At 39.9% G+C, this 13,527-nt stretch overlaps 1 protein-coding gene across 1 annotated transcript in view; it reads right to left on the reverse strand.

The window, feature by feature from the left end:
• The window catches only part of MIPOL1 (mirror-image polydactyly 1), a 276,027-nt gene that overhangs the window by 60,552 nt on the left and 201,948 nt on the right, over positions 1–13,527 (reverse strand). The window contains exon 11 of the mRNA XM_065403050.1: positions 5,012–5,106. Within this exon, the coding sequence (XP_065259122.1) occupies positions 5,012–5,106 (95 nt within the window). The remainder of the gene's footprint in view (positions 1–5,011; positions 5,107–13,527) is intronic.

The raw sequence follows: 13,527 nt of genomic DNA on the forward strand, positions 1-13,527 counted from the left end.
AGGGACAAGAGGGGAATATCCATAAAGAATATTTTTAAAATGTTTTTCGTGTACTTTTCCCATCTGGCAAGTAAGCAGTCAACTCCACTAACTGAGAGGTTCTGTGGAAAGTACTCAAGTGGTAAGGTTTTAGCAGCAGGCTGATTCAAATACAGCAGAATCTGTAGTGTATAGCATAGCTTGGCGTGCAGTGAGAATCAGTAGTGAGCTGACTAAGTGGTTTGAAATGAAATCCAGAGTCAAACAGGGATGCATACTCAGTTCAATACGTTTTGCTTTATATTTAGAAACATCTTGTCCAACTCCCTAAGTAACATTGATGGAGGCTGCATGATATTGGGGCAAATTATCTATCATCTTGACTTCACAGAAAATATCATCATGATAATGTCTACAGAGGAATACAACCAAAAAGGATTGGACAATCTGTATACAACAGCCAAACAATGGGGATTAAAACTGGATGAACAAAAGATAAGAATAACAGAAATATCAAAAATCAAGAAACAGGCTAAGTTAGTCATTTATGATGTAGATGTCGAACAAGTAGACAGCTTCTGCTTATTTGGGTTCCATCATAACACATGGCAGCCAGTGTGACGAAGATATCATCAAGTTGAAAGTTATTGCAGCAGAATGTTTGTGTGCTTGAATAAAAATGTTTGGAACTTCAAATCAGTGTCCATGACACCTAAAACCAGATGATATATTACATTAATTTATGGTTGTGAAACATGGGTGCCTACAAAGCATCTGGAGCAAAAGCTGCAAACATTTGAAATGAAGTGCCATGCCGTATTCTAGGCATGACAAGGCTAGATAGACTAAGAAATGACAATATCCGTAAAAGACAAAGTGTAGTGTGTGACTACAATCATCAAAAGCCGCCAACTGCAATGGTTTGGCCATGTTGCTAGAATGACTCCTGGGGGAATTCTGCACCATTGCACAAGCACAGAATTAATGTCCCCCACAGATTCCCCCCCCCCCCGACACAGAATAATTTATTCTGACAGGTAGGCAAAGGGAAACTGAAATTACACCTTTCTCCCACCAAGGGCTGATGTGGTGCCAGAAGAGAGGGAAGCTGGCTCACAGGCCAGAGCAGCTAGCTGCAGAGAGGTAGGGGGCAGAGGCTGCCTTCCTCACAGTGTCCTGCCTGCAGGGCTAGGTGAGGAGGCATGGGATATGGGGGGGGGGGGGGGATGGACAGACCGGGGCACACAGGGCTGGTGGTGGGGGGTTGCACATACTGGGGTTCAGAAGGGCTAGTGAGGGTACAGACTGGGGTGGGGACACAGGAACTAGTGGGATGACAACATTGAGCCAGGGGCTGAATGGGAGTCGGGGTGCAGGGCCACATGGGGACAGGGGGTGGGAGGGTGCAGGGCCACATGGGGACAGGGGGAATGGGGGTGACTGAGAAGGGGTTCAGGAACACATGGGGACATGTGCAGATATCCCTGGCTGAATGGGGAGTGGTGGCGCAGGGACACACAGGAACAGGGGCAGATGTGCTTGACTGAATGGGAGAGGCTAGGGGTCAGCCAGGATCTGCATGGGGGAGGCTCCCCAATTCCCTAACAATCCCCCCCAAAAAACACCTGTTCCATACTTGTCCCACTCACACCCAACAACCCTCCAGGTTCACGTCCAGGTTCCTTCCCAGCAATTATTTCCCTCTCCCTCAGCTCCTCTGTTACCCCTGACTCCCCCAAGTCTTTGCACTGCTTCTGAGGGGTGTGGGAAATACAGTTCTGTGATGTAGTTTAAATGAATTATTACTCAAAAGTTCTGTATTAATATGCCTAGTAAGGAATCTATTTGTCAAAAAACATTTCCTGAATCTTTTTTTGTTGTCTGTACTGTTACAGAGATACTTGAGGACAGGTATTTTGAAATAAACTACCAAAATAATTGAAACTGGCATGATTATATGGTGTTATTTTGACAGGTAAAATATGCAGAATTTTAAAATACTGTGTTCAGAATTTTTAATTTCTTGGCAGAGAATTTTCCCAGGAGTAAAGAGCATGGTGAGAGAGACCGTGGACATCAAAGGAGACAGTGGTATAACAGAATATAAAACCATCCAGGGAACCCCCACAACTTGCTCAAATGGTGGCTCAGAATAGATGCAGACGGAATCTGCTCATAACTTTGGCCCTACCCAACCTCGGTGTTGGAAAAAGGAGATGAGGATGATGAATGGAAGTGGGACAGAGTAGGGGTTTGTCACTTGTACTATTTTTGCTAGTGAAAATAATGAAATTTCATGTTGTGTCAAGTTTGTACATTCTTTTATATAGACCTTTCTCATTTTACCACTAAAATATGGGAAGCAAAAAGGGAAGATATCATACCCTCTCTTCACCCTCTAATGAACTTGTGTCCAACGTGTCAACAGAAAACTTCATATGTGAGATTACTACTAAAGGTAGCACACTGTGCACTGGGAAAACTAGACACACCCTCTAAAAAGGTTTAAAGAACACTGAACTACTAGTATCACTGTTATTACTTAACACAATAAATCTTGTTCTGATGGCAGCAAACAATAGGATTTGGTTAGTGTTTGATTATTTCAGTTTGCCTCTTTTCTCAACAATAGGAAATATAAGGAAGCACTACAAATCAGCAAAGAGACTTAGGCGTACTCTGTATTACAGAAGAGGATGTCATTATTATACTGGCTGAGTCTTGGAATGTAGTGCTACTAGTTTGTGATAAAAAAAATATATATCATGTACTGAACATGACTCTGACCCCTTTAAGTTTTATATTCTCTTCCTCAGTGAATTTGTTCAGGCCCAAACTAGGACAAGTGGCTATCCACGGCTATTATAAGCCGATTTATTCCCCAATGATAAACAGAGGTGAAACCGCAGAAATGTTCAATTTAACTTTTGGGAGTAAACTTAATCCCTTTTTAGTCTTTATTATTATATTGACTTTTACAAAAGTTATGGAGGTAATATTAAAAGCTGCATTGTAGCTTTTCTTGATGACATGTATGTATACACACAGGACTGAATTCTAAATGTGCTAGAAAAAAGCAACCACTTAAGACATCAAGGGAGAAATGGCATTTACTGGTCAAAAGTTCTCTATTTCTAACCTTATAAAGGACTCTATAACCTAGTTACTAGTTGGTACTGAAAACTCTAAGGTCAGAGGATATTATTTTAATTCAGTTTATAATTTCATATATAAATTCATATGAAATATATATATATATTTATTTTAATTCAGTTTATAATGATACCATACCATAATCATCATAGATTATCAAATACCATAATCAAATTAGCACTAAAGTGAAATTAAAGGTCAGAACTTAGTTAACTATGTGGTATATTCAGATATGAATGCTGGCAAGTAGGTAATATTCATGTGACTGGAAGTTAAGTATTTGCATCAACAGACTATAGTCTATTGTCTGCTTTAATGTCTGCTGCAGTGGAACTTTTTAATGTTAGAATAAAAGTGTACTCTGAGTCTTCATGCTTAGAGACCAACTCAAATTCTGAGCTTGAATTTTTGAAGTAGCATGATAAAAAAGTAAATCAAATTATTTTTAGTTACTTAGAAAGGACTTGGAAAATAGTAATGTTGTTTTGTAATGCATTATTTCTAGTTTACTATAGTGTATCAAGGAATTGCTAAACAAATTAGTTAAAAGAAATACTATCAGATTCCGTGGAGTTTCTATTGACTAATAACCAAAGGCAAGGCTTTCAAAAATGCCGATGAGATTTAGGAATACAAGTTGCTTTTGAAAATCTTCCCCCAAGTTTTTAATAAACATAAGGAACATGGGAAGCATTAACGGCTACTAGAAACCTGCAAATGGAATCTCCATCTCAACTGAAACATTGTGTGGAAATACAGAAGACAAGAAAAATACTGTGTAGTTGCAAGTTATTTTTTTTATCTGTAACCAACTAGTCCCCTTCTGTTTTAAATGAACACAGCATTCATGTATCACTGTATTATTTCTACATACCATGTCCCTTGTAATAGCTATACATTCAACATTCAGATTTTCTTCTTGTACTGATGTCAAGACTTCTGCATCTAATCTGTTGCCAGTATTGTAGGCTGATAAACTAGGAGGTCAGAATGAAGAGAAATAGTAATACAACTGCTCCCCCATAAAACAACCTAACTTCTTCACTGGACCACACAGCAGTTCCCTTAGAGACTAAACAAATCCAGTGATCCATGGAGAAGTTTTTCACAGGCCTCCGAAATTAATGAGAGAATGGCTGTCCCCTCCACTAACTAATGTAGAATATAAAGGCAATACAAATTCTGCATTACATAGGAGTCTAGAAAAGAAAACACAGTTCTAGAATTTAACAGATTTTGTGTTTCCTAAATTAATGCAGCTAAAGCTAGTTAAGTGCAGATAATCAAGAAAGAAATAGTCTCCGTCCAGGGGTGCTGGAACAAATGGTATAGTGGAGGTGCCGAGAGCCACTGAACCACGACGGAAACCACTTCAAGCCATGCGGTGCGGCAGCACCCCCAGCATCCCTAGTTCCAGCACCTATGGGTCTGTCTGTTTTTTGGTGAATGCATTGCTGCATCACAACTTTTTGAATTTCATCAAGAACACTGAATGAGAATTACTATACAGAAACCCCCCCCCCAAGCAATAAAGAGCAGGACTATTGAAACAAAACCATATTAGCCATGCAACCATCTTTATTAAAAGATACTTCATGGCACTGAGTCATTGTTAAAAAACAAACAATCGCAGGAGATGACACCTTGCATTTTGGAATAGGGCTTGGAGATCAGAAAGGTGGGAAATCTAGAAAAGAAATCTGCTAGCTTCATACTGTTTGGAATTTAAGGCCCATGGAACATGTATAACCCAAGGCAGTTATACATGTTCCTAACAAATACCTAAGCAGTAAGGCCATTTCCTCACTTACAGTTATAAAGCTCTGCAGAAAATTTCCCCTATGAGTCATCACATATACAATAATATAAATGATTTTACCTGTAATAAACACGTAGCGTCTGAATTTCTTCTTCTAGTTTTTTATTCTGTTGAACAGCAGTCTCTCTCTCTTGTTGTATAGCTAGCAACTTTGCCTGCAAATAGATAGGTGATAATTATTTAAGAGAAGACTTGCTGTTTTAAGCACAATGAAAAAATACAGCAATCCTTTATGAATGTTAATTTCAGCTCTATTGTAGGTTTGATTATACAGAAAATGGTAGTCCTCTGTAATACTACCCATTTGTTCATTACAAAGACATTCTTAGTTAGTTGGTATACTATTGTAATTGTTTGTAAGTATTGACATCTTTCAGTCGGTAATGTTCTAAACAAATTTCCCTATTGCTTTTCTATATTCCCAGTTCCCATATTAATTTCTTCTTCAATTTTATCCAGCTGTTTGTCAACAAATATATTTACATGGTATTCAGAATGCTAAATCTTGAACTAAAATACTGTTTTTAGAGTGCTAAGTAAGGGTATTGACCAGTTCCTGTGATTGTCTGAGAAGAGGTCTGGAGAAATAAGTGCACGTATGTTTCATATAGCACCATAGCTTAATCACTTTGAATATTTAAAAATCTAGTACTAACAGTGATTTAGGACTCCCCAGAGTACTCAGGTTTTATATCATTTATTTAATATCTCACAGGATGATTAGCGGATTTAACTACAAATTATGACTGGGCTTGCATTGCATTTCTATCATACATGTAAGTCTGAGCACTAGGTAGGCTTCCCTACCATTCAATATATTTTTTCTTATTTTGAACATTATACAGCTACTGCGGATCAACCAATTACCAGAAGTCATAGGACATAAAACCAAAAAGGGTGTGTGCAACTCCTTAGTGTATTACCATGTGTGAATTCTGTCAACGTCCCTGGCTTTGCACCCACCAACTCCCTGAGGCTGCAAAAAAAAGGTCTCAGTGAATTCTAGACACGATAGATGAGCTGTGCATACATGGAGTCGAAGGATATGCTTCAGGCATTGGATTGGGACTCAGTAGATCTAGGTCTGCCAGACTCACTGTATGTCCTTGAGCAACTCAATCCCTCTGTGCCTCAATTTCCCCATCTGTAAAAATGGAGATAATAATACTTCCTTTCATCCACCTTTCTTTTGTGTATTTAGACTGTAGCTCTTCAGGGCAGGGACTGTCTTTTACTATTTATATGTACAGTGCCCAGCAGAGAGAGGCCCTGATATCAGTTGGACCTCTAGGTGCTACTATAATATAAACAAATGATAATAAGCTGTTAAGGGAATAACAAGCACAGACTATTTTACTACATGCACAGTCTCTTTTAGCCTTGAAAGTGAAGGGTGTTAATGCTTAACCTCTCAGTAACACTGATTTAGAGCTCCTGATCCTGAACGGCAATGCACTTTGCATTAGCACTTGACGCTGGCAAGCCCTAACTCGTGGCACTAAGAGGTTAAACTACTCTCCAGGTGAGCTGTTTAAGTCCTGAGCCTGGTGCTGCTTACAGCTCTGCAAACAGAACTCACAGAACACAAGAATGTTAGCCAAACCAAGCTATTTTCTATAATTATACCGTATTGTCGGTGAAACAACATACTTAAAAATTGGAAAAAACATGCTTGAATCAAAGTAGGTGGTTTGTTCTAGAGGCCAATAATTAACATCCTTGCCAATTTTCAGCATACTGTGAAGTGTGATTGAAATGGTAGACTGGAAGGAAATGTTTGCAGCAGACACACCTACGCACAGAGAGATTAACGGCTAGTCTCTTTAGGGAAGTATACAAAAAAAGTACACCTAGCATTCAATTCACACTTTTCAGGACAAAGTTCAGAAGACATTGGGGCCTGAGACTCTTATTTATGCCAACTTTGTACCGGTCTAACTCCACTGATTTCATTGGAGTTTCACCTGATTTACACCAGCATAAGTGAGAGGAGAATCCAGCTCACTAGACTCAATATAGTCAAAAACAACAAAAACAGAAAAGTAATAGGCATGTTGCCAATCTTCTCAGCATGTGATTGGTGGGGGTGGATAACAAAACATTTCAGCTTGGGTATGTGATCACGACAGGGCAGGGGGACTTAGCTGGGAGTGGGGTGAGAGAGAGAGCAAGAGCAAGCACCAAGCAGTGAGGGTACTTATCTGGGATGTGGAAGACAGGTTCAAGTTCTTGCTCCAGCTATTCTAGGGTGGTCTTTCTCCTCAGTTGCGTCTGGTGGAGCTATTCCACTTGTATAAGTAATCATAGCTCTGTGGTTATAGAACTCACGTAGGAGATCTGGATTCAAGTCCTTGTTCTGACTGATTTGGAGATTAAATAGAGGAAGAGAAAGCCCTGAAGATTGTTTCAGTAGTGGATAGGCTCAATGGTTTACACTTGGTACAGCTGTGGGGTGATGAGGACATATGAATCTAAGCTTTCTTTCTACTCCCTCAATCCTGGAGTTAAATGAAAACTGGCAGCACTTAGCCAGCAGAGAATTGCCCTGCATTACAGATACTCCCTTCTGGCCTAGGTGTGCTGGCTCCATACCCTACACCCGATGTCCCCCTCTAAGATGTGGGAAGGGGTGCACTGCATTTATACTCCACTAGCAGAAGGTCCATTAAGGGCCCAAAGCTAGTGGTGGAATTTAGACCTCTCTCACAACAGATCTAAGCAGAAATGGAGTTAGAGCTGGCCTGAGAATCAGGATATTGTAACTGGCTCCCTGACACAACTCTCCTGTGCCCAGCAGAGATCTGGTGTCCATAAACTTAAGTATGTGCATGACTTAAAAAATTGCTGAAATGTTTGAACACGATGGAAGGTTGTTACTGTGCTCCAGCAACAGAATTTTGATTAAACTGAGGAGAGAAGCGGGCATGGAAAATCAATGTTAATTTGACCTAGGCGGCAAATTTTACAGAGTTCTGATCTTTCCTCCTAAATTTTGAAAGTGGTACCAAGATTCATCTATGTATATCCTAATGATCGAAGTGATAGTCACAAAATAAAGGACCCTGCACACTGCATTATCTGGGGATGCTTTCTAATTATTTTAAAAATGATCAACATACTGAATAAAATTCTGACCCCTTATCTGCACTATGGGACATCTATGGCATGTTACACACATGTATCACATGATGAACTCCTCTTGACATCAAGGAAAGCTTCTCATGGGGAATAAGGCTCCAAAGTAAAGTACTTAAGTATGTGCATAACTTTAAGCCCTTGAGTAGTCCCATACATGCTTAAGTACCTGGCTGAACCGGGGCCTAATTGCAGAGCATATAATAGAAATCCCAAGTGGTGAGGACAACTGTGACTTTATATTGCCCACACAGGCACAATTTCTGAAGAGTACAAGGAAAGAGGTGTAACCAGCCCTCAAGTGGTTGCATATCTAGGGTTAAATCCTCAGAGCTGCCTTTGGTTGCTTTGCATTGCTGAGGTAGATCAAAGCAGCCAGAAAGCTATCCTAAAGGGGCAGCTGATGAGTCCCCCTGGCCTGGGTGGAACAAAGTTGGTGTAGCTGGCTTATGCCACCTGTGCCCCCACTTGCTGGAGGAGGCATGGCAGGATTTAGGGGGTGGTTCAGATCCATTGACTGTCTGACATTCCTCAGGGGCACAAACGGGCTAGGTCTCAATAGAAAATATGACTCTTATTAGTTTGTATCTAGAAATTGTAATCAGCAGGAACAGCAAATTAAACTGTTTTACTCTGCAATCTAAGACCATGCTCCCCAACCCAATCCTTACTCTGTTATTTAATACTGTTCAGGGATATTTGCAGCAGACATGTAAATGACAACACTGGTAGGGGTCTGTGTTTTGCATTAGTCTTAAGGTTGCAGACAACAAATCCTGCATTAGAATTCCCTGTCTGTCCCACATGCAGGGCCGGTGCTACCATTTAGGCAAACTAGGCGGTTGCCTAGGGCGCCAAGATTTGGGGGCAAAAAAAGTGGTGCCCCCAATTTTTTTTTTGACAGCGTTCCTACGTCCCCTCCCCGAACGCGCGGTCGCCACTCCACTTCTCCCGCTTCCCAGGCTTGCAGCGCCAATCAGCTGTTTGGTGCCGCAAGCCTGGGAGGGGAGGAGAATTAGAGCGGGGGTGGCGTGCTCGGGGAGGAGGCGGAGCAGGGGTGAGCTGGGGTGGGGAGCTGCCGCATGGCTCCCCGGGGGGGGGGGGGGGGAGCTGCCATGGGGGGGCGCCTCAGGGCAGGGGGGGGGGGCGGGGAGCTGCCGCAGGGCGGGGGGGGGCGCGCAAGGTGGAAGTTTCGCCTAGGGCGCGAAACTTCGTTGCACCGACCCTGCCCATATGAATATTACTGCTACATCATATGATCATTCATTTCCGAAAAGTTTGGTCCTGATTCAGTGTTATGGAAATAGGCCAGAACAAACATTTTCCAGATAGTACAGTCAAGGAAGAATATGGCTTTTATTGCTCTACCAAAGAAAAGGAAAGGGCTGAACAGCAATTTTGAGCAGGTAGTGCACACATATGATTTGTTTCATTGTAATAAAAGCAAATTGAGTCTGATGCTAGTTAACCCAAGCAAAGAAAGATGTTTTGCAACATTTTGTTTATGACTTTAGCCCCACAGTCTTCCCTTATATGATCACCTCACACTGGGGAGTGTGGCATAAATTATTATTATAGCAAATATTTTACATGTAGGAGCTAACTATATGCCCATAAAAATACTACATGCTAATTCTAGTATGTTATCACATTATGGAGGCAAACTGATATATGAAAAGTTCACATTATTCTGAACAACAGTTACCTTAAGAACCTGCCTATTTTATCTTAGATACATTGATAACGTTTCCTCAGTATCTGCAGTAACATTTTTTAATATCCTATACTTTAGGAAATACCTGAAATATTGCAAATACAGAGGTAAAATGAGTTAGTTATCTCAAGTGCAATCCAAGGCAAATACGCGTGATTAATACATGGAATGTACCACCCAGAAATATTTTATTGCATACGGTATTTCTGAAAAACTAAAGGACCATTTTAATCACACAGTGAAGTGACATAGGGTGAAATCTTGGCCCTACCGAAGTCAATGGAAGACTCCTACGGACTTCAGTAAAGCCAGGATTTCACCCTTAGTTTCTGTGGATTTAAGCACATAATCTCTAAAACCCAAAAGTCACACGTAATCTATTCAGCACATATGGATTATTACATATGCAAACTAGATAGTTTATTTCAGGCAGAAGCCCATGTTGGTTTCAACAAAAGTGCTTCAAGTGTCACAGCATCAAGTAGTGCATTCAAAACCAGATGTCAGATTGGTTTCTGCAGGCAGGTAATGTTATATGCAGAGATGATAACTGATTCCAGGTAGAAATAGTTTTATTATGAAATCTGGCTGCAGGCAATTTTTTAAAACAACAAGAATCCTGTATATGGAGGCCTAGCAAGTAGTTTCTTGTATCACCAATCATAACACAAACTGTGAAAAGGTGAGAATACCACAGACTCCATTTGCATATATCAGCAAACAGTTATTCAAAACTGTAAGGTCTAACTGATTTAGAAGCCCGTGTCTCTATTAGGCTCCTCAGTGCATGAGCCACTTTTGAAAACAAGACTTGGGCTCCTAAGTCAGTTAGGCCTTGCAGTGCTGAGTGAAGCACCACTTAAACACCTTTTAAAGTCTGGACCTTTGTGCTTGTGACAGGTGCTAGCTTGATATCGCAGGTGACAAAGTGGTGCGGGAAAGTCAATGTTGATACCTGTTGTCCAAAGAAAGGGCTTCAGTAACCTGTGATATCAAGTTAGCACCTGTCACAAGCACAAAGACCAAGACTTTAAAAGGTAGTTAAGTGTAGCTCCCCACAGCTATTCAAGGTCTAACTGACTTGGGAGCCTAAGTCTCATTTTCAAAAGTAAATTAAGCACTGAAAGTCAGTGGGACTTAGGCTCCTCAGTGCTTTTGAAAATGAGACTTGGGCTCTTAAGTCAGTTAGACGTCGCAGTGCTGAGCAAAGCAATGCCTAAATACTTTTATAAATCTGGGCCTAAGTTTGTTCATCATTCCCTGTTCCAAAATACACCACCACACATCTCTCTTGGAAATCTTAAGAGTGACCAAGGACCGAATGGCCATATAAAATAAGTGAACAATCCCTCTAGCATCCAGATCAGGGTTGAAGTACATTGATGGGGGGACCTACAGAAGCTAACACTGCTGCTGTTATAGGTTATATTTAGGCTTGGATTTCACCGTACACGCACAAACAGAGGAAAAATATTTCCATCAATAATCAAAATTTACAGTTATGCAAAGTAAGAAAAATGCTGTTTGAGAACTTGTTAGAGTTTGATTTAAGCAGGTTTAATTTGTGTATTTTGATGTGATGTTGATAATTTGTGTTTTAATGGTTATAAAGCTTTCACTTGTAAAATCTCAGTGTCTGTCATTAAATACTTAGGGTCTGACCCCCTCATAATTTCCCACAGCTGTGAACATTTAAATTGATAATCTAAAAAAATGCTTAAAAATAAACTGATACTATCTTTCAAAATTATAAAAAAATAAAAATCAAATTCTGCCAACTCTAGTTATATTTGTGTTGTAGAGAAAGTATCAGTTTTCAGAGCTGTTAGTCCAATATTTTTCACAATCACTAAATTTCCCTTTGAAAGGAAAAATACTCACATTTAAATTCTTCACTCCTCATTCAAGTAAAAAAAAGTCAATTCAGGTAATTAAGCAAAATACTGTACTCAACGAAACGTTTATGCTAAATGGTAAAACATAGTTTTTGCTAATTCCATTGAGCAAACAAATAATTCGTATATCCCAAAGTAGTACTTTTTCATTCATATGGCCAAAATCATATAGACCATTCTGTTGTTCTCAGCAGAAGTACCAGTGTCAGAGTTTTGTTGTTGTTGTTGATATTGACTATTTGAAACTATTAAATGAGACCATACCAAAAAATTCAGTTACATCATGAACAGTTCACAAAGATCACAAACCTGCAAAGAATCACAAACATGAGTAGGCCTGTTGACTTCAGTGGCACTGCTCATGTGAGTAATTTTTTTGCAGGATTTGGGTAGGCAAGGAGGGGGAGTTTGGGTTAATGTCTATTTGTATATACATGCCCTGTGTCCGTGAAAGGGAAATTGAGCTATTAGTATGCATAGGCACACAAAAAAAAATCTAATTAGATATCATCTTCTATACATAATGCAGAATCAAAATGCTGAGTTTAATACTAAGACGTTAGACAAATATGTCACTCTTAAGAAAAGAGCAAAGAAATTATCAACACAGAATCAATATATCTGTGATTAGGAAAATTAGGATTAGTAAAGAATCAATGTTTATATCTCAAATAAACAACAGAGGTGAGCATGCTGCAAGTATCAAGACACTTATCACTATAGGAGCTTCTTTTGCAATGGACTTGTATAGGAGCCCATTTTGTACGTGTGTTCTCCTTTGATATTTGAGGCTCCAATCAGACCACCTAGCCAAACATTTTGAGCTCGGTCCCCAGCTGGGCCAAGCTCTTGCTTGGCATATTTGGAAAGGGAAGGAAAAAGTAGATTTAAGCCATCTTTCCGCTTTCCCAAACCTGTGACTGCCTGGGGGTTGAACTTCTCCCTGGCTCAGTTTAGAGCAGCCTAAGGGCTGCATTAACTTGATCCATCTCATAATGACACTGGTGAAGACTGCTGAGACACAATGTATGCAGGCCCCTGGAATGTCTTGTATGCTGGAGGAATCCTCAACAGACAATTTATGGTAGCTTTAGGGTTCCTTGCACCATTCCAATGATACAAAAGGACCAATCAGAGTGGGGTTATGGATCTGTCCTTTATGATTTATCATAACCTGTTCTGAATATAAATATCATCAAAATCTTTATTCTGAATTATGCTTTTTTCTCACCCAAATACAAGTCCAGCCAGAGATTCTGATTAAGATATACCTTTTAAAACATTATGGGAGCCCTCCAAAAAACATGTAGCTGTTGCAGAAGATGCTACTGAGGATTCAATAGGTGACACTCTTCCTCCTGAATCCACATGGGACAAACACCTCCATATGGGGTTCTGGAGCACTATACTGCAGGAAATGCAGACATACAAACAAGCTTCTGATGCTAAAGATTCCTGGCACTTTTTGTGAGAATGGTGGATATGTCCTTAATTAAATTTCAGTTGAGGTAACTGCATTCTTCCTTACTAAATTTCCATGTAGCTTCAATTGGAAACAATCTTCTTTTTCAATTGCTGTCCTAAGCTGTGGTGTGTAGTTGCTGTGCACTGTTAAACCTCTGTCACATTTCAACGCATGGCTACATTTCAGCAATGAAAGAAGGAATCCCTGCGTATTTGATAACACTTATAAGCATTTGAAATTTGGAAGGGGAAAAGAACTACAACAAAATGTTAATATATTTTATTTAAAATTACAGTTTTGCAAAGCCAAGCAAAACACATTTGGAAAAATAAATCCTTTTATTAACGAACTGTCAAATGCTCTGACA

The sequence above is a fragment of the Emys orbicularis genome, chromosome 4, assembly GCF_028017835.1.
Source record: "Emys orbicularis isolate rEmyOrb1 chromosome 4, rEmyOrb1.hap1, whole genome shotgun sequence".
Taxonomy (NCBI): domain Eukaryota; kingdom Metazoa; phylum Chordata; order Testudines; family Emydidae; genus Emys; species Emys orbicularis.